At 47.6% G+C, this 22,072-nt stretch overlaps 1 protein-coding gene across 1 annotated transcript; it reads left to right on the plus strand.

The window, feature by feature from the left end:
* Positions 1-853: 853 nt before the first annotated feature.
* DUSP5 (dual specificity phosphatase 5) lies at positions 854-13,718 on the plus strand. Its single transcript, XM_058543970.1, has 4 exons — positions 854-1,392; positions 6,182-6,330; positions 9,217-9,436; positions 12,189-13,718. Exons 1-4 carry the CDS (start codon positions 1,014-1,016, stop codon positions 12,593-12,595), a joined length of 1,155 nt encoding a protein of 384 aa, XP_058399953.1. The 5' UTR covers positions 854-1,013; the 3' UTR covers positions 12,596-13,718.
* The last annotated feature ends 8,354 nt before the right edge of the window (positions 13,719-22,072 follow it).

Genomic DNA, 22,072 nt, shown 5'->3' on the forward strand with positions numbered 1-22,072 from the left:
ACGTTGCAGCTGATTTCACCACAGATTTTCCAGGGGCCAGAAAATGGCTCCTCAAAAAACAATTATTCTAATTATTATTGGAATGTGACAGAGAAAAGGACTGTCAATCCTTTGAGGGCAGAACCCATTTGGGGAGATTAATTTGCTGGCTCTTCTCTCTCCATTTTTAATTTTAGGTACTTTTATTATGGAAAATTTCAAATATACAGAAAAGTGGAGAAAACAGTATACTGAACCCCCAGGTACCCATCACCGACCTTCAATGACTACCAACACAAACCCAGTCTCGAGTCACCTATAACTCATCTCTTGATGCAAATCCCAGCTATCATCTCATTTCACGCGTAAAGACTTCGGTAAGGATCGGAATCCATTTCTGACTCATCTGAGGGCACTGGGCGAGAGCTCCCCTTGCTCTGCGTAGCGCGGTGCCGGCCCCCAGCAGGTTCTGAACCTACGTCTATGAAACTCAAAGCCCGATTGTGCGGCTCCGGCCCTGCCTCCTCCGCTTCCTCTTCTTCCCGCACAGCGTGGGTCACCTCGGCCTCGTGGCGTTCCTGACACCCCACCGGCAGTCCCCGGTGATGCGCGAGTGACTCTCTCCGCGCAATGCCACAGAGAGAACCGGGGAGGCGCCTTCCACTTCCTCTTGCTCCGGCTGACTAACGCTCGGCGCCGGCCCCGCGCGTCCCGCTCCCCGGGGGCGTGGCCACAGCCCAAAGGGGCGGGGAAAGCCCATCTTCGGCCTTATATGGGCAGCCACGTCACAGGCCGCACGCTCATTCACATAAAACGCTGCGCTGCGGGCGGAATCCCCGGCTTCTGGAGCGGCGAGTGGCCGGGCCGGGCGCCGAGCGTGCGGGGCGGGAAAGAAGAGTTGAGCGGCCGCTCCGGCGGAGGGCTCGGTCGGCCGGCCGCAGCCCCGCGGGTCGCCCTCTTGTGCCTCGCCGGCGGGCACCCTGGCCGTGGGCACCTGCGGGGCGCACGGCGCGAGGCCGCTGGGCGGCGGCGGCATGAAGGTCACGTCGCTCGACGGGCGCCAGCTGCGCAAGATGCTCCGCAAGGAGGCGGCGGCGCGCTGCGTGGTGCTCGATTGCCGGCCCTACCTGGCCTTCGCCGCCTCGAGCGTGCGCGGCTCGCTCAACGTCAACCTCAACTCGGTGGTCCTGCGGCGGGCCCGCGGCGGCGCGGTGCCGGCGCGCTACGTGCTGCCCGACGAGGCGGCGCGCGCGCGGCTGCTGCAGGAGGGCGGCGGCGGCGTGGCGGCCGTGGTGGTGCTCGACCAGGGCAGCCGCCACTGGCAGAAGCTGCGCGAAGAGAGCGCCGCGCGCGTCGTGCTCACCTCGCTGCTCGCCTGCTTGCCCGCCGGCCCGCGGGTCTACTTCCTCAAAGGTGAGCGCGTCGGTGCCGCCGGTCCCCTGTCCCCCTCCCCACCTCCGCGCCGGGATGGCCCTGGGCTCTGGGGTCCTCTCCTTGCGGGGCGCCCTCCTCGCCCCTGGAAGCCGGGAAGTCTCCACTTGCCGGAGTCTGCACACCGGGGCTTGACGTGCGCTGGGGAGGGCACTGCCGGTGTCTGCGCTCAGAGCTTCCCCCTCCCCACCCGCGTTCCTCGAAAGCGCTTGACAGCCTCTCCGCCTGCCTTGGTGGGGTTGGTTACGCAGGGGGTGCGCTGCTGCTCAGCAGTTTGGGGGCCGTCAGCTCGTGCTGGGCGCGGGCCCCGTTTCCTGGCGTGGGTTTCGGCGCTCTCCCTGAGGCCTGGGCTCTGGGCCTTCCTGATAGACAGACTGGCGGGATCAGCATGTCGCGACCCCCCACCCCCACCCCAGGAGCGTGGCGCCATGGTGTCCCCTTTCTTGCCGCCTGGACAATTAACGTCCGTTAGGCTGTGTTCACCGACCCTACTTGCCTTTTTGACCCTGGCGAGTCCCTCCCTTTTCTTTCCATTTTGTTTTATTGCTTTTTATTGTTTTCCTCCGGCCTCCCCTTCTCCCCTCCCAGGCCTTTCTCCAGCTCAATTTGGAGCTAACAGCCTTCCCACCCTTTTCACCCCTTCCCTCCCCCACCCCGGGATCATCCCCGGGACAGTCCTGAGCCAAGCCAGGGCCGACATCTCGCTGTTGGCCAGGGGTGGGAGGCGGCCAGGGGTAGGAGGCGGGCCGGCCAGCGAGCCAGGACCTAGGAGAGGTGCCGCAGGGTGGTGGTGGAGGGGATTGTGTGGCCTTTGGTTTGAGATCCCCAGAAGCTGTGCCACCAGTCTGTCCATTACACCTGCTGGGGAGATGATTTTGACTTCCGGTGGTGAGTGAGTGACTCAAACTCCAGAGCATTGATTTCTGGGTCACTTCCTATGACTGCTCCCGCCTTATATTTGAGCCCTTTGTAACCTCACATGTGTGGAAGACCTAGCCCACAGTGCACACATGAGGGCTCAGCCAAGGGGGTGCCCCAAGACCCTGCCTACCCTGGTCCAGGCACCTTGAGATGTAACAGTGCTGTGGTTCAGAACTCAGGTACAGTGAGCTGAGTGAGGGCCCTGTTTTAAACGCCTGCAATTTGGGGAATTTCACACGCTCCAGGCTAGAAGATTCCAGAGGCACATGGGCAGCTCCCACTTCTATTAGCACCTCCTGCAGACTGTCCCCTGTTGTTCCTGTTAGGGAGATAATAGAGGCAGAAGAAGATAATTCTCCTCCACCCAGGCTCAGCCCCCAGGGGATAGAGGGATGCCCTCCAAGCTCTGCAGAGGTTTCACACATGGCCCCTGATTTCTTTCTCTTCCTGATGTGGTTTTTATCTCCTGTTCTTAGCAGTGAGTACAGGAAAAGCTTCCACCTCCCCCGTAGCATGAAAGATATGTTCCAGGAAACCCCTCCTGGTCCTATCTTTGCTCCCCACCCCTCTCCAGGGGGGCCATGCTGACCGTTTAGAAATTATTTCACAGGAAGTAGGCAACCCTGTAGATTCACATCTCAGGGAAAATTAATGTTTAAAGTGTTTTTTTTAATGAAAGTAACATACACAGGTAAAAATTTGAACAGCACAAAGGCTGTACAATGAAAAATGAGTCTTCTGCACACTCTAGAACCCAGTTCCACTCCCCAGAGATGACCACCAACTATTTCTTGTTTGTCTTTAAATAAGTTAATTTTCCGTGAATATCTTTAAATAACAGAATAATTTTGTGTATTTCCTGTTCCTGCCTCTTTCACCCAACTAGATCTTGGGAGATCAGAGCGTACATGTCTGTTTCACTTTGTGTGTGTGTGTGTGTGTGTGTGTGTGTGTGTGTGTGAGAGAGAGAGAGAGAGAGAGAGAGAGAGTGTGTGTGTGTGAGGACGATCAGCCCTGAACTAACATGTGATGCCAATCCTCTTTTTTTGCTGAGGCGGATAGGCCCTGGGCTAGCATCTGTGCCCATCTTCCTCCACTTTATATGGGATGCCGCCACAGCATGGCTTGAAAAGCCGTGCGTTGGTGCGTGCCGGGGATCCGGGCCTGGGAACCCCGGGCCGCCAAAGCAGAGCACGCGCACTTAACCACTGTGCCACCAGTCCGGCCCCTCTGTTTCACTTTTTAAACCGGTCCCCTGCTGATAGCCAGTAGGTTGCTTCCAGCCTCACTATTTGAAGCAATGTGGTCAAGTATATCTTTGTCCAAATGCTTTTGCATGTGCACTATCTATCAGTAAAATTATGAGAATTGCCAGGTTGAAAGTTGTGTGCATTTTAAATTTCAGTACAGATTGCTTGATATTTACCCTTATACTACTAAACTTTAAGTTGTTGCCAAAGAATTTTTATTTCCTTACCTAACTCATGTCCAGGTACGAGTTGAGGTTTTAATCTAGTGGCATCTCAGATCTTGGGGGCAAGGCCTTTTTACACTTTCGTTTAATCCCCCCTCCCCCCGCCAAAAAAAACCGCCTAAAATGAGACGTTGACTGAATGGTGTCAGTGCGCATTTATACATCCATTGTGCACTTTCTCTGCCCTGCTCCCCTGGGTAATGTGGTGGTGATCAAAAGCAGAATCACTCTGAAGAGGGTTGAAGCAGCCAAAAGTATTGCCAGGACTCTTGCAACTCAAGTGAGGCACCGGAGAGGAATGTTCTCTCTCCATGCCTCTGATGGAAGTGGGTGGAAGACAGAGACCATCTAATCTGGAGGACTCCTCCTGACCCCAGCTTGAAGAGGCAGGGCCTGTTTATCTGTCCCTCAACTACACTGAGACTCTTTGTCTGTCTGCCTTATTTTGTCAACAGGCAGGCAGGACCCAGCCCACACCCGCACCTCCTGTCTGTCCTCCTAACAGCCAACTCTTAAGTGCTCTATTTAAAGCCAAGAGATGGAGTGGCCTGAAGGCTTCTCTTTCCCAAGCCTCATTCTGAAGTTTGGGAGGGCCTGGGCCACTCTTCCTCCAGATTTCCATCCCATATCACTCAGTTTGTCTCCTGGAACCCAAAATGTTGAGGCCCAGGCACAGGAAGTGATTTACTAACTAGAGACACCACTTCCGAGGAAGCTGTGGGTCAGTGTAGGTCTGGCATTCTCTCTGCCTCCTAGAAGAGAACAGGGCCAGAGGATACGGTGGAGGGGAGGGGGAAACCAAGCTACAAACACCTCCACCACCTTCCACCTCCGTCCCCCTCCAGCCTGGCCTCCTGTCTCATGACCGGGAACACCGTCATTGTAGAGGACCAGAAGCTTATCTGGGGAGGCCCAGTGGGCTATTTGTTGAAGTGACCACAGGGGAGATTTGAGTGTGCTAAATGGGGGCGGGGGCAGTTCCAGCAAGCTGAGAGGAAGCTGTAATGGCAAGATGACTCATTCTAGGAATTGGCCGGCAGCTTCTGGGAGGGAGCTGGAGACTGCCATGTAATCCATTAACCATTTGTCTACTGCTGGGGTTTAAAAAAGCCACCACGTTTAAAAAAGCCACCACGTGCTCTGCTCTGGGGCTGTCACAACACCAAAAGACAGAAGAAAAAAGGAGGGGCTTTTTGGAAAATACGTGGTCTCAGAATGCATATTTAATTGATGATTTGACCCCAAGTGAATTCTCTGGGCCAGAAAAAGACAGAAGCGGGGTTTTTGGAAGCTCTAGAAAGTGCCTTAGGTTTCTTTGGATTGGAAGCAAAGGGTTTCCCCAGGCAAAGCTGGCATGTTCACCCTCCAGCACTTGGCATTCTGAGGCTTCAGAGGCCAGTTTTTCATGTGGTTTTTCCCTGCTGAGTGTACTGGGCCTGAGAAGGCTTGTTTATATACTCAAGTGTCTGTGACTTGGTCAGAGAGTAGTTTTTACCTTAAGTGATCCATCTGGAGAAGTTTAAATGTAATGTTAAGGGTTTTTACAGAATTATGCCTGCCACTAGTTGACATCGTTTTGAGGGCTTGTGGGGGAGAATGTTCAGGAGGGGAGGGTAATAAGGAGATAGAAAGGGAGGGTAGGTGGTCATCAAGGGGAGAGAGACGGTTTTTTCTTGTAGTGGCTAAGAATTAAGCTCAGAAGCCTCATTCCTCCAGTTCGGTTTGGAAGGTAATTAACTAGATTGATTACTCTAAATTGGACCTGTAGAGAGGGTTGTCGGCAGTGTTCTTAGCACCCTGGGAGTGAGAAAGGGCAGGGCTGTTTTATTGCCTTCAATTTAAACCTCATATTAGCCCCCATTCCCTTATAAACAGAGGGGGTTCCATCTATAATCTAGTTCAGAGCTGATGGGCTAGGGATGAAATAGACCATTTTAAGAGTATCTTTCTTCTGGAAAATTAATGAAATTCTGTATAATCACATCTGCATTTTAGATAAACAAGAGAGAAAAATGTGTTTTTGTTTTCTGGAAGGATTTGGGTAATATTGGCTGGATGTCAAATATATTTCCTTTCACAGTTTAAGCTGCTTCTGATAGACACAAAAAGTTAATCATTGCTTCTCTGAACTACAGCTTTTTAGAAGAATATCTGTGTGTGTGTGTGTGTGTGTGTGTGTGTGTGGTGTGTGGGTGTAAAGCCCATTTCTGTTCTAAAACTATTAGTTAGTTTGGCTCAATTTTTTTATATGACCAGAATCTATATTAGCTTAATATTTTTGACTATTCCACAGTCAGGGTATTGATTAATTCTGGACATTTTCTGACAGCCTGAGAAATCAATGCTTACATCTGTCTTACTTTTCTTTTCTTGTAGGGGGCTATGAGACTTTCTACTCGGAATATCCTGAGTGTTGCGTGGACGTAAAACCCATTTCACAAGAGAAGATTGAAACTGAGAGAGCCCTCATCGGCCAGTGTGGGAAACCAGTGCTCAGCATCAGCTACAGACCAGCTTATGACCAGGTACACGCTGTGGAAGTGCTCCCCCACCCCCTGGCTCCATTCCCTCCTCACCACCCTGACTCTTCCTCTCCCCACTCAGTAAGGGCTCAGCAGCCGCGGTGGTTGGTTCTTTTGTGGCTCAGGGTGTTGGCAGAGCCCTGTAGCTTTAGAGAGCCTCTGTTGCTTGCCAACTTGAGTTTCCATCCAAGAGTAAATGGGCTTCCTTCCAGCAAACAAGCTGACGAGAGCAAACGAGCCACAGGATGCTTGACGGCTTGTGGAGAAAAAGGGGAAGTGAAAGATATATTATTATTAGCTGGCCTGGGAGGTGCAGAGAAGCTTCGAAATATCAGTTTAGGTTTCCCTGAAGACGTTTCAGAGCTGACTTGCAGGCTTCCAGTGTTGATCTTCTTTGTAGTTGTTCCTGCTCCAGTTTCCACAAATCAACCCACTACTGTCAAGGCATGTCTTGTTGGTATTGTTAACTGAAATGGGGCAGAGGGAAAGGTTGGGAGAGAGCTGCAGAGAAACTACTATTTGGATGGGTAAGCAGTCTCCTCTAAGGGTTTCTGATGGTTATAATTTCATAAATTCTGAAACCAGAGCAGATCAGGAGACACTAGAGGATTTCATGTTTCTACAAACGTGTGGGTTTTTTTTCTTCAAAGAACCGTACTTTCTGACAACTCATTAAAGGAAGAAAAAGTGGAAGGCTCAGTCAGGGGGTTACCTATGATGCAAGAAGATGAGAAAAAGGGGAGCAACAACCCAAATCTGGCAGAAATCAGAGATGAAAAGCCACATTCCCATTTTACAGAGGGAAAAACTGTGTCATGGCCAGTGAGATGATTGATTTGCAAAGCATCCTGCAGCTGGATTCATGGCAGCACTAGGCCCAGCTCCCCCTTCTCTTAACTCCCCGTTCTGGTTCTTTTCAGGACCTTGTTCTGGTTTCCACGTGCCTTCTTTCCGAAAAGGGTCATTTTAGGCACCTGACTTGGTGGGAGGAGCTTTTCAAATTTTTCCCATAAAATAAGAACATATCCAAATCATAAGAAGGAAGACATCTAGATGCTGCCAAAAATGCCAGCTGCCTGCCATGAGCAGAGCTCTGCCCCTGGGGATAAACTTCCAAGTAAAGCCAGATGACCTTTCCTTCAATGGGATCCTTGATCAGGAAGCCTGTTAGCTTGGCGAGGTGCCAGGGTTGTTATTTTGTTTGTTTTCCTTTATTAAAAATACTCACATGTCTGAACCCTTGGCTTGCGAGCCGTGGGCATCCGGCCTAGCTAGATTTCTATTTTGGTGTTTATTTGTTTGGGTGGTGTTTTCCCCCGGTTTTTCAGAAAGTGAAAGAGAAACAAGAATTGGCAGGATGTTGTGAGAAAACACAGACCTTTGGCCAAGTGAGGGCTGGGGAGGCCCTGATGTGTCTCCAGGGTTCATCTGGGGAACCCCCTCATGCTACTTCTTAGAAGTGCTTCTGCATTGAGAGAAGCCAGGCGAGGTCGTGTTAACCTTTGATTTCTTCCTCTTGAGTCTAAACAGAAGATTCAGAAAAGGAAAGATCATGGTTTCAGGGCTGTGTTGGGCTGAGCTTCAGAAGAAGTTGAATGGGATCCCAGGCCTGGTATGTCAGCATTTTCCAGGCTCTAAAGAGAAAGAGAGAGATCTATGTAGGTACATCTAAAGTGTTAAACCCCGGGGCCAGGATTTGTAGGTGCTAATAAACTACTGGTTGTTACTATTATTACTTTTTGTAAAATCCTCTAACTTTCTTCCAAGTGGCCAAACTACCTTTGCTTAAACATTTGACTTCTCAGGAGAGAAAAAGCAATCACCATGGGCCAGGTAATTTGAGAATTGCCTGCTGCTGGCCCTCGGCCCATGCCCCTTTCCCTATCATTGGCCTGGCAGAGTTTCCATTCCACTCTTATTCCGGGACAGGAAATGGAAACACAGGAAGCGGATGGATGATACGGGAAAGGCTCACAGCCCCTGTCCCCCCAGCTCAGTGTTTCCCTCTGAATCTCCAGGGGCTCCTATTGTTCCAACATCGCTGGCTTTTCTTGCCACCCTGGAAATGCTGAGACTGCCAGAGTTTGACTAGCTAGTAGTTCTTTTTAGCTTTGCCTCAGGGTCGATGGTCTCTGGTTCTAATTGGGATCCTCTTTAACTAGAAACCTGGTGTGTGGGTGGCCTCCCAAAAGGGTGAGAATGTGAGCATCTCTCACCAACATCCTTCAGCCCACACGAAGAAGGTCAGGGGTGGGGGAAGCCCCTCTGCTCATGACCTAACAGCTTTTCTTTATCTGAGAATTCAGGGTAGGTAGCGGTTATTTTCATTTCTTAAGAAGCATACTTTTTTGCGGGGGAGGGGGCACATTTTAACATCTCTGAAATCTGAATGCATCTTAGGATCAACAGTCCTAGGTTTGATGAGATACACTATATAAAACGTCAAGACTGTAAAGGGGAGAGTTCACCTTGTTTGACCCTTTCCCATTTTATCTAGAAAGAAACTGAGGCTGCCCCAAGGTTAAAGGGCTTCCCTGGTGCTCAGGGCACCTAGAACTTCACACGGGCCTCTCAATTCTTCCCATCACGCCACACTGCTTCTCATCCTTGGCAGCATAGGAAGGCTGCTGGCATTTCCTGCCTCCTCGATATGTGTAAGAAAATGAAAATCTATGCTGTGTGGGCTTTGCTGTCACTGAGTAACAAGGTAGCAATGTAGGCTAGAGAGTTTTCCAGGATGGAGGCTGCACCCACTCTAGGTTGAACTGCCCTGGCTTTGAACTCTACCTGGAAACCAGAAAGGGAACCTCCCACCTGAAAACAAATAGGTCAAGGTTGTTGAGCAAGCTCATCCAGTGTTTCCTGGTTGTCTTTTGCCCCTGCTTCCAGGGTGGCCCAGTTGAAATTCTCCCATTCCTCTACCTTGGAAGTGCCTACCATGCGTCCAAGTGTGAGTTCCTCGCCAACCTGCACATCACGGCCCTGCTGAATGTCTCTCGGCGGACCTCCGAGGCCTGCATGACCCACCTACACTACAAATGGATCCCTGTGGAGGACAGCCACACGGCTGACATCAGCTCCCACTTTAAAGAAGCAATAGACTTCATTGGTAGGTTCAGCCATTCCCCCTCAGTTGTTTTGGGAGCGCCCTAGGGACACGTGATCTTGGATTTTGACATACTGATGGGGGCTACCTTCGCCAAGAGAAGTGTCTTTTGTACGCCACGACCAAGAGTTGGAGCCGAGAAAGGATGCAGCCACTGAAAAGGCAAAGGGCAGGTTTTGAGTTGCTATTAATAGGAGCTTTAATTGGCAAGATAAATGAATTAATATAACTTTATGGCAGTACTCACTGCTGCTCTTGTTATTGTTTCTGGCTGGGTGGGAAGCAGAGTGCGTCCGTGCGTAATGCTCCATGCCAGGGAAGCAGGGGAGGGAAAGAACCAGCCTAACCCTGCTTCTACGTAGGTTGGGATATTTTTAAAAGCAAACAGAAGGCTGGAGAGAGCACTACTTACGCACTGAGCCCCAAGGGCCCCAGCAGCTTTCCACAGTTTTTGGCAAACCGCTTTGGGGGCAGTTTGTTTTGCGTTTTCAGCTAGTTTTGGATTAAAGATAGCACTGACTCAAGCTCCGCGCGCGGGAAAGTTGGCATCTTATGCTTCCTTTGAACGTTCCGTGAGGCAGTTTTCATTTACTCCATTGTGTGGGCCTGGAAACCTCTGGTTCCTTTGCCTGGAAAAGGCTTTGAGCTTTGGGTTTCCAGCTCCTCAGTGTAGCCTGGATCCTTTCCCATTTGACATCTTCTCTTTCCCCCATCCCTCTCCCTCGGGGGCTGGGCAGACTTTTTTCTGTCTCAAATTTGCAAGCACCGGGCTTTGTGGTCTTGCCTTTCCTGAGTCCTTCTTTCCCTTTAACATGCATAGTTGTTGGAGCTGAGACTTGATTTTCCTGTATCTTGTTCTGAAGGATGTTGGAGGGGTAAAGGCAGATACTGGGCACACCAATAATTACTTAGTGAAAGTAGCAATTAAAGGCCCCCCATCAGCCACTTGCAGGGCCCTCTGCTCATCGCACATGATTTCTGCTCCACGGGGAACCCAAGGAGAAACTCACCAGAGGCAGAAGGCTGAGCCTGTCCTCCTTGTACCCTGAGTCTCTAGGCTGGGATGATTCCTTTAGGTCTCTGAGAGGCAGTCAAAATGGTGGGTTCAGGGTGGGAAACCCTTGACTTGTTCTCCCTGTCCCTGGGAATGCCTTGCCCTTCTCAGCCTGTTATTTAATTACCTGGATAGCTACTCAGTGAGGTCATGAAACCCGCCCCCATCCGTGTCTCAGAAGCCTCCCTCCCTATCCTGTGTGTGTATTGTCTCTGTGTACACAACCACACAAACCCACTGTCTTTTGAAAGCACAGGATGCTTCTCCCCAGACTCCTTGCCCTGCTGATGGAAGGAGGGACTGAGGCCGAAGCATGTACTAACCTCCTCCAAGGCCCACTTGGAAGGCAAGCCCTGAGGGGTAGAGTGGGGTCCAGAAGCAATGCACTCTAGGCCCTTTGCTTTCTTGGATGTGAGCCAGTTAAAAGCTAGACTACAAAAGAAGCCAACAGGACCAAAGGAAAGTCCGAGTCACTACCCTGTAATCCTAGGGATTTGGGGTCTCTCCTTTGAACTAATTTACAGGGACACTTTTTCTTTTGAGTCAGAGACTGAATTGGGGGCACCTCTAATGAGCTACCCCGGGGTGTCCTTCAGGACTTTTGCTCTGATGGGGAAACTTCAGGGTTCCTCTCTGAGTTCTCAGAAACGTGACCTTTTAGATGTTACAGATTCATTTGCAAACTCCTTGAACTTGAAAAGGAAGGTGGGTAAGGGGCTGACTTTTTTTGCCCCTCAGAATCTTGTGTTTTTGCATACTGTGGCCTTACATAGTGCCAGGTACATCTAACTTCCTGTGATGTAGTTGTTTCCTCACTAGCAAGACAGGAGATTGAAGACTGTATTTTTTGTGATTTTTGTTTGATGTGTATATATGTTTAACCTTTTACCCCTTCCCATTTTTAACAGTTGTAGCTTTTTTTTGGGGGGACGAATAGAGCAGAAAAGGAAGGCCACCTCCCTTTTTGTCATATTGAGCTAAAGAATGCTAACTGATGGTGGGAGCTTTATAGCAATGACTCCCATTGTTGTGCAAGATGGAGTTTGTGAAAGCCATTTATATCCTCCGTCTAGTAAGCATCACTTAGCCAGGGCTATAATTAGTGGCTGTGCACTATTTATTGTATGTTTGGTGGTGGGAACCCTGGGAATTGAGCCAAGCATCCACCCTGGCAGAGCCAGACAGGGTGCACAGAGAGGCTGGAAGGCCTCTACCAGATAGGGGCTAGGTCATCACCATTAGAATCAGACCCAGAGAGACAAGAATTGCTTCTTCAAATCAGTCTTTGAGCCTGGGGCCCTCAGAAAAATGTGCATACCCAATAAAAACTTGCATTTTCAAGGATTTTCCAATGCCTCTTGAACCCATCCATGGAACCCAAGTTAAGATGGCATCCCTAGGAAGGGATTACTCCAGGTCAAGCGCCTCTAGTGGCAGAATCTGTGGAAGTATCTTGGAGAACTGGGAAGCAGCTCTAAGGATTATAAAGGTCCTATATGGGGTTAAACATTTGTGGGACCCCAAAAGCTCTACCCTCACCGGTCAGGATTAAAGACTGGCAAAAGTGTGGTGTAGGACCACAGCTGTTGAGCAGGCGTGACAGTTTGATAACTAGCCCACTTTTATGTTTAATTCTCGTGTTTTGACATTGCCTTTGGGTTCCAATCCCAGCTCATTCCTACTGTCTTTTCCTCCTTCCAGACTGTGTCAGAGAAAAGGGAGGCAAGGTCCTGGTCCACTGTGAGGCTGGGATCTCCCGTTCGCCCACCATCTGCATGGCTTACCTCATGAAGACCAAGCAGTTCCGCCTGAAGGATGCCTTCGATTACATCAAGCAGAGGAGGAGTGTGATCTCACCCAACTTTGGCTTCATGGGCCAGCTCCTGCAGTATGAATCTGAGATCCTGCCTTCCACGCCCACCCCTCAGCCTCCCTCCTGCCAAGGGGAGGCAGCCGGCTCTTCATTCATAGCTCATTTGCAGACACTGAGCCCTGATGTGCAGGGTTCCTACTGCACATTCCCTACCTCAGTGCTGGCGCCGGTGCCCACCCACTCGACTGTCTCAGACCTCAGCAGGAGCCCCATGGCCACAGCCACATCCTGCTAAAACTGGGATGCGGGAACCAGCCCAGCCCCAAGAACAACTGTGATTTTGTATTTTAAACTCGTGGACATTTCATACCTGTGCAATACTGAAGACCTCACCCTGTCCCACTGCCCTAGTGGGATAGTCAGTGGTCACCAGGCTTGCAAATGAACTTCAGACTGATCTCGGGGATAGGTTCTCGGGACCGAAGGAAGGCCAAGCCATTATGAGAGCACAGCACGTGCTGACTACTGTACGTCCAGACCCTCTGCCCTCTCAGGACTGCCCAGTCCTTGCACCTCAAAGTTCGCCTTTTCATTTCAAGCGTAAGGCAATAAATACCTGCAGCAACGGGGGAGAAAGCAGTTGCTAAACCCGGAGAAAAGGCAGTTATGAAGCCAATTCATTTTGAAGGAAGCACAATTTCCACCTTTTTTAACTTTGGCAGTCTCAATATCTGTCTGTGTTGCTTCAGGGCATAAGCCGACCACCATGTAGTCAGGAAAGTAACCCTATGGGGTTTGTAGGGACACAATACATATGCCGATTGGAACCCTCATGTTTTGAGACTCCCTCTTGGGTCCAATGGAGGCAGCTGGTTGCAGCAGCGAGACGTTGACCCTTCTGGGTTTCCTTTCACCGTGGGTTTTTCCCTGACTTTGGACTGTGGCATGATTCTTGTTCATACTTGAACCTTTCTCCTTGTACCTCTCCTCAAAGCAACTCTTGTGTCATTTGAAAAGAGTTCTTCAGACCATAGATCAAAAATCACCACTTTGAGGTGGTGGCAGTGGATGCCAGGAGAAAAAGGGTACCTGCTATCTGGGTCGGTGGCATTGAAACGGTCGTTTCCCCAGCTTGCTGTCCTCTTGTGTGCGTGTCTCGTCTCTTGTGACACTTGTTTTCTTCCCTGCCCCTGGAGGTTGTCTTCAAGCTGTTGACTTCTGGGATTTGCAGATTTTGCAATGTGGTACTACTGCTTTTTTTGTCTGTAGGTTTTATTTCTCCAGGGGAAAAGGCAATAATTTCCTAAAATCCATACGAATGTGAAGAAAAGCATTGTTGTTGTCGGTTGTTGTTGTTGTTTTTTATAGTGCAAAATAAAAATAGTAAAAAGAAAAAAAGCACTTCTTCATGTTGGAGAGTTGGGGTAAGGAAGGAATACATTTAGGTGGGGACCCAACCTGCTTCGCCGGGTTTTATTTCCAGATGAACTCTAAAGTGATGGTGGTGGACGTGCGGCTGTAGGCGTGAGGCTGTGCGTCTGCTCACAAGCTAGTGATCTTAACTGCTTTCCAGTTGAGGCTTCCCTAAGCTTACTTGCAAGAGGAGTCCACACGGAGATGCAGGCCACACAGAGAGATGGTCAGAGCATCCACTCACTCTGGGCTCTTCACTCCCGTGAGCCCAGGCAAAGCATTCAATTTGAACCTCAGATTCTTCGTCTATGAAATAAGTGAACTGAGCTAGATGATCCCCAAAGTCCCTTAAAGCTCAAGGCCCATGACTCCAGCAAACGTAAGTACCAAACTTGTCAGCTTCCCGCCTCCAGTGCCTGGCACATGGCAGATGCTCAGAAAAAGTTGGAAAAATGGCCAAAGGATGGAGAAGTGAACTAGGTGAAGGTTCACCTTAAGTGCCTGCCCCCCCATCTTTTTACCCTTGGAACTAATTCTTCCAGGTAATTCTCTCAGGAGTTCCTAGGTAAATCCCTCAATGAGTGGGTTTAAATTCAAGACTGAGTCAACTTGTCTTCTGAGTAATTTCCTCTGTCTTTGTGGGGGAAGGAAGGGGCAGTGTTGACTTCTCCCCGTGGCTGGCTATGCCTCCACTCCAGCCTAACTCTTGGGGCCTATTTCCTTATCAGAGGAAACCAAGAACTGGCTGTTATTTATGCCACCCTAGTCAACTGGTCCCTGACGCGGGGAGTCCACCATACCCCTCAATTCTGGAGGGCCCAAAGAGGCCTCCCCCTCCCCCAGCAGGCCCCATGTCAACAAATAGCAAGATGGAGGTGGAGCCCAGGGTAGCCCAGCTTTTTCTAAACCTCTCACCGCAAAGGCTTTGCTTGAGGCCTTGCTCTCTACGTGCCTTTTCCTTTCCCCAACTCGCCCTCCACAGATTTCTTGGAGAGCCCACAGATCAGAATGCCACCCAGACGGGAGGCGGCATTTCCTTCAGCCCACCCCCCTCATCTGCGTGATCCAAGCAGGGTTTCCATGGAAGAAAGTGGAGTGAAGAGCATGGACTGGGAGGGGAAAGTCCTGGGTTCTAGCCCTTACCCCGCCCCTACCTCCTGTGCTTTGGAGCTGATATCTACGCTCTGTGGACCAAACTTCAGGGCTTGATCTAGCTGATGCTTGAGGTCCCTCCTGGGTCTCACATCTCGGAGCCTCTGCTCAGCCTTGGAATGTGTCCTGGAAGCTTGCCCATTGTGCAGGCCTGTCCAGGTGCTGAGTGGCCAGAATGGGAAGCTGCGTGCAGACTGGGCTGATGTACTGACATCCCACTTGCTGACATTTGCTTTATTGCTGAAAGTCTTTCTCTGAAGGGTAGGTCCTCTAAATTAGGCATATGAGGACTGCTCACAAGCCAGTGAGTCGCTGGAGGGTAAGCCAGTGAAGCCCCACAGCTGGGGCTGGCTCTGTAACTCTCACTCCCTTAATAATCTCATTAATTACACCTTCATTTTTGCCAAGACGAACCTTACACAGGCTCCCAGTGCCGGGTGGGGAATTAAAGCTGCTGTTCGCTTCCTTCATCCCCAGGTTTGTGGAAACACCTCTGTAGAGATGTGTCTGGAAGAATAGAGATATCAGTACTTCCCTATTCTGTTTCCCAGCTGGGTCTGTGGGCAGGTCCCCCTCAGATCCACCCTAGCTCCTGAGCTGGGCCTGACAGAGGCGGGGAATGTATGAGCAGCCTCACACCAGTATCCAGTGGGCTGGCGGGAGCCCTGTGCACCCGTGGGTCTCCTTTGTGTGAGGACCTAGGGAAAATGCCCCTCAGATCTCAACACTCTGAAAGGCTGTACCTCTCCGAGTTGCTGGTCGTTTATCTTCTGAACACCATAAAGCTTGTGACTGCCCCTGTTTCCCTTCTTGCTCAGGCCACTAGGCAACTTATAACCACATTTTTATCCTACCTCTAGCAATTTCATAGGACCTTATGGCATGTATTTTGGATATTGATTCCACCCTGTTGCCGTTAAAATTTCTCAGCTCTTCTTCTTTTACTTCCATTTCCCCAGTGACTTAAAAAAAAAAAAAAAAACAAAAAAAAAACCTTTGGGTAGTAAAGATTAAATATACCACAATGCGTTTGTGAAATGAGCTGGTATATAAATAGATACAGAGAGAAGCCTGTGCATCCTCAGTGTTGTTACTCTCCATCTCACCTTGAAGGATTCATCCACAGGACTGAGTTTCCACTGCCAAGTTCTGTATTCTTTCTGGAATAAATTCTGTCCAGAACTCAAGCCCCGTGGGCTGGGTCCCCAGCTCCTTGTCTCCAAGTCTGTGGCACTGCCCTCCGCTTTCAACTCTGTATTCTGCTGCTGCTGCTGCCCTTCTACTGGGGGGCGGGGAACCCTGGCACAGATGGGCAGATTGCTCAAAGCCACAGCACAGACCCTCCTGACCCCCACACGCTGGATGTGATGGACGTGACTCCGTGCCTAGATAACCATTGTCCTTCCATCCATCTAACACAGAGCACCTGTAGAACCTGGGACTCAATGGGGAATAAGATCCAGGTGGCCCTACCCTCATGGAGTTCATAAGTACTGATGACAGTTCACTGGACTTTCTGTCCCAGACTGGCCTCTGAATTGAACCCACGCCCCAGCTCCACACAGTCCCCTTCCCCAGCTCCCTTCTTCTAGGCTCCAGCTCCACCCTCTCCCTCTGGTCCAAGCGTGCTCCATGCACAAGCCACCGGATAGGCCAGCCTGTAGACATAGCTGTGTTTACCTGTGCTAAAAATCCGAGGCCTGCCTTGACCCGTCCCTCAGGTTCTCTTGCATCATTTACTAACTTGTTTTGAGCACTGTATTAGTCTTGCCCCCACCGCCACGCCCACCAGAGTGCAAAAGAGAAATGAGTTCTTATTGAGCCCTGGTCCTTTCTCAGCCATTTGGCTAATATCAAAAGTGTGTATTAAGCACCAACTATGTGCCACAAACCAAGCTAGGCATGTGCACAGGCATCGTCTCATTTAATCCTCACCACAACTCTGTACAAATATTCTTATTAGCTCCATTTCCAGATGCACAAACTGACCCTCAGAGAGGTTAAGTAATTTGCCCAAGGTCACACAGCTAGTAAATGGTAGAGTGAGGATGAAGCTTTCATTGATCTTGTACCCCTTTGAGCACCTAGTGTATACAGTAGGTACTTTTGTCCATTGGACTTTTGTTTGCAAGGAAGAGAGTCTCCTCAGGTTGCATTAAAGAAAAGCATTTGTGAATAGATGCAAATGGCATTAATGCCCAGCTACACTCCACTCCAGCCACACTGGCTTTCTGACAGTCCTTTAAACGTGCCGTGCTCCCTCCTGCCTCAGGACCTTTGCACATGCTGGCCCCTCTGCCTGGAACACATTTCTCCCCTAAATTCACCCTTCAACTAAATAACTTCTACTGGTCCTTCACTTCTCAGCTCAAACTTCACCTCCCACACTCCCAGACTAGGTCAGATGTCCCTGTTCGATCTCTCATAGTTCCCTATCTATATCTTTTCATCATATTTCATCATAAAAGTTTAAAAATTACTCATTTATCTGTGATTATTTTATTAATGTCTGTCTTCTCTAGACTAGATGCACCAGGAGAGAAGAGATTACATTGCATTTCAAGAGGGATCTAGCACAGGGCCTGATTTATAGTAGATGTTAATAAGTACTGGCTGAGTAAAGGTGTGGATGAATGACAAACTGGGAATGAAAAACTGTTAGAACCAGAGGCTGTTCTCTTCGTCTCTCTCAAAGCCTGCACTATCCTCTGCACATGAGCTCCCTTACCCTGGTGTCACTTGCCAATCCCTCCCCAATCCTAGAGGAAACAAGTTTCCTGGGTTTAATTACTGCTACCCTATTGGTCAGAGCCCAGGTAACCACATCACCTCATTGGTGATTGGTCAGCCTATGGGTGGGTTGCCCTTGGGTCAGGGACTAATCAGCTTCCTCTAAGTTCAGAGACCTGCCTAGCTCAGACGGCTTGAGGCGGGCTGTAGCTAGTGCAGTTTCAGCTAGAAGCCATGGGGATCCTGCCCAGGAGACTGCCATATGGGCATAATAAAACTCAACCCTACCCGTCTTGTCCCAGCTCCTCGGAGCATCTCAAGGTGATCAATTATGGTACCTAAATTTAAAATCCTGGTAGTAAGGAATTTCTAGTACTTACTTACTTGTAGTAGCGGGTCAGACCCCTTCCAGCCCACACACCCACCCCCATTTACTTATAAAGTTTGCAGAAACCAAGAAGCCACTAGGTGGGAATTTTAAATAGACCCTTGAAGTATCTGTACACTTTTCTTTCTGGGCTTCTCCAGCAGCCAGGAGAAAATGTGCTGCTTGAGAGGAACAAACCTTCAAATAGTCAAGCCTTAAATATATCTCTATGGTAGGAAGATGAAAAAAGTTTCTTTCTAGCCCACGAGGAAAAGAACGGTAGGCTTAGAATTGGGAAACATAGCTGTCAGACCCTGAGGAACATAATTGCTTAGGACATTTAAAAAGATTATTTGAAAAAAGCATTACTATGGGCAGGCTGTATGCTGGGTGTTTTGCATATGTTCTCTTATTTAAGATCCAAAAAAAACCTTTACAGGGGAGAAAACCGAGAGGTCACATACCCGGCCCCAGGTTACACAGCAAGAGCCTGTGAAGGTCAGAGCCAGGACACCCAACTTGCATTGGACTCCCAAGGCCCTACGCTTTCCCCTACACTCCACTATTTTCCAGAAAAGGAAATTCAAAAGCTTCTCAGTTATGTGTCTCCATGTCTACATCCCTAAAATGTGGTTATGAAATCTATTTGTTCTTTAGAGCAGGGTTTCAAGCGATCTCAGTGAAAAGGTTCATTAACTTTACAAAGCCTTCTCTTCCAACATTGTTGAGTTTAGACTTGGGAGCTGAATTTCACTCAGGATGTGGACAAGCTGGTGTGTTTATGGATGATGGGCAATGAAGGGATTGGAGACTACGTCATATGAAGAGGAGTTGGGAAAGGTAGTGATGTTTGGCGTGGATAAGAGAGTCAATGAGGTTGTGTGGAGTAGTGCCTAGGAACTCATGGGCTGGAGTTGCATAAACCTGAGTTTGAATTCTGGCTCTGCCACTTGCTAGCTGTGTGGACATAGACAAATTACTTCATCTCTCTAAGCCTCAAAATTCTGATCTATAAAAGGGGCATACTAACTGAATCTACCTGTGGATACAATTTTGAAGAGTAAACGTGGTGAGGAATAATTGCCTAGTATGAGGTCAAAGACATAGTAAGCCCTCAATGAATAGTGGTCATGATTATTAATTACAATAATTGCAGCAGCGAACTACACACTGGTGTGAGGGTTGGGCAAGCAGAAGTGGGGAGAGGATGCAAGCCTCAGGGCCTTTGCACACATCTCTCCCTCTGCCTCATCCCTTCCCTTTTTCACCTGCTCATTTATGGACCTCCTTAGTATTTCACTTCTTCACTCACGATTTCACTTCCTCAGGGAAGCCTTCTCAGATTTCAGGATTCCATATTAAATGCTCTCCTGGTACCTACACCCTCCCTTCAGGGCACTATCACAATGGGAATTAAATAATGATGCTTATAATTTTTAAAAATCAGCTTTATTGAGGTATAATTTACATAGTATAAAATTTACTCATTTTAATTTTACATTTAAATGAGTTTTGACAAATGTATGTATTCAGTCATGTAACACCACCACCATCAAGATATGGACTATTTTATTCACCCCTCAAATTTCCTTGTGCCCCTACGTGTTCACTCCTCTTTTCCCACCAGTCTCTGGCAATCACTGATCTGTTTTCCTTCATTACAATTGTGCCTTTTCTAGAATTTCATATAAATGGGATCACATAGTATGTAGGTTTTTGAGTCTGGATTATTTCACTTAGCATAATGCATTTGAGGTTCATCCATGTTGTCATGAGTACTAATAATTCTCCCTTTTTTTATGGTTGTAATAGTATTGTATGGTATGGATATGCCAACATTTGTTTATTAATTCACCCACTGGTGGACATTTGGGTTGTTTCTACATTTTGGCTATTGTGGATAAAGCTGCTGTGGACATTTGGGAACATATTTCTGGTCATATGGTAAATATATATCTAATTTTACATGAAACTACCAAACCATTTTTTAAAGTGGTTATACCATTTTGCATTCCTATCATTAGTGAATGGGAGTTCCAGTTAGTCCGTATCCTAGCTCATACTGTCAGGATTTTTTAGCTATTCTAGTAGTATGTAGTGGTACCTCATTGGATTTTTAAGTTTGCACTTTCATAATTACTAATAATATTACGAATTATTTCATGTGCTTATTAATTCACATATCTTCTTTGATAAAGTATCTGTTGAAAATTTTCTGTAAATAAGCTGTTTGTTTTATTATTGAGTTTTAAGAGTTATTTATATATTCCATTGATCTGTATGTCTATCCTTATACCAGTACCACACTATTTTTCCCCCCAAAGCCCCAGTAGATAGTTGTATGTCATAGTTGCACATCCTTCTAGTTGCTGTATGTGGGACGCGACCTCAGCATGGCCGGAGAAGCGGTGCGTCGGTGCGCCCCCGGGATCCGAACCCAGGCCACCAGCAGCAGAACACACGCACCCAACCGCCAAGCCACAGGGCCGGCCTGAGTAACACACTATTTTGATTACTGTAGCTTTGTAGTAAGTTTTGAAGTTGGGAAGTGTAAGTCCTTCAACTCTTTTTTCTTCTTTTTCAAGATTGTTTTGGCTATTCTGGGTCCCTTGAATTTTTATATGAATTTTAGTCTCAGCTTGTCAGTTTCTGCAAAGAAGTCAGCTGGGATTTTGATAGGGCTTGTGTTGAATTTGTGGATCAGTTTGGGGAGCATTGCCATCTTAACAATGTTAAGTCTTCTGCTCCAAGAACATGGGCTGTCTTTCCATTTATTTGGATCTTTAATTTATTTCAACAATGTTTTGTAGTTTTCAGTGTATAAGTCTTCAACTTCTGTTGTTAAATATATTCCTAAGTATTTTTTTTATGCCACAGTAAATGGAACTGTTTTCTTAATTTCATTACATGGATTGATTTTTGAGTGTTGATCAAACCTTGCATTTCTGGGATAAACCCCACTTGACCATGGCATATTATGTTTCTTCTATATTGCTGGGTTTGACTTGCTAATATTTTGTTAAAGAATTTTGTATCCATGTTTATGAGGGATGTGATCTCTGGTCTTTTCTTTCCTTGTCGTGTATTTGTCTAATTTTGATGTCAGGATAATGCTGCCCTCATAAAATGATCGCAGAAGAGTTCCTTCCTCTTCTGATTTCCGTAAGAGATTGAACAGAATTGGTATTATTTCTCCCTTAAATGTTTGACAGAACTTACCAGTGAAGTCATTGGGGCCTGAGCTTTTCTTTTCGTGAAGCTTTTTAGCTATAAATTCCATTTCTTCAGCAGACACAGAACTACTCCAGGTACTTATTTCTTCTTGAATCATATTTGACAGTTTTTGTCTTTCAAATAATTTGTTTATTTCATCAAAGTTGCTGAACTGTTTAGCATAAAGTAGTTAATAATATTTCCTTATTATCACTTTAAAGTCTTAGGATCTATAATGATGTTACTAGTAATTAGTAATTTTTGTCTTTTTTTGTTTTTTCCTGATCAGTCTGGTTAGAAATTTATCAATTTTATTTAGAAAAGCTAGAAGGAACCAGCTTTCGGCTTCATTGATTTTTACGTACTATTTGCCCATTTTCTACTTCACTGATTTCCACTCTTATCTTTTTTTTTCTTCCTTCCATTTACTTTCGGTTCAATTCTTTTTCTAGTTTCTTAAGGTGAAAATCTATCATCGATTTTATACTTTCTTCTTTCCTAAGTATTTAAAGCTATGAGTTTTCCTTTAAGCATCCTACAAATTTTGATACATTGTGTTTTCTTTTCATTCAGTTCAAAATATGTTCTAATTTCCCCTGTAATTTCTTTTTTGATCTAGTTGATTAATTTCCAAATGTTGGGGGATTTTCTAAACATCATTCTGTTATTGATTTCTAGTTTAATTCTGTGGTGTTCAGGGGCCATATTTTGTGTGATTTCCATTCCTTAAATTTATTGAGACTAATTTAAAGGCCCAAAATATGGTCTATCTTGGTGAATGTTTCATGTGCACTTGGAAAACAAAAGTGTATTCTGCTGTTTTTGGGTGGAGGGTTATGAAATGTCAATTAGGTCAAGTTGATTAATCATGTTGTTCAAGGCTTCTATATCCTTACT

Source organism: Diceros bicornis, chromosome 6, assembly GCF_020826845.1.
Source record: "Diceros bicornis minor isolate mBicDic1 chromosome 6, mDicBic1.mat.cur, whole genome shotgun sequence".
In the NCBI taxonomy this organism is placed as follows: Eukaryota; Metazoa; Chordata; class Mammalia; order Perissodactyla; family Rhinocerotidae; genus Diceros; species Diceros bicornis.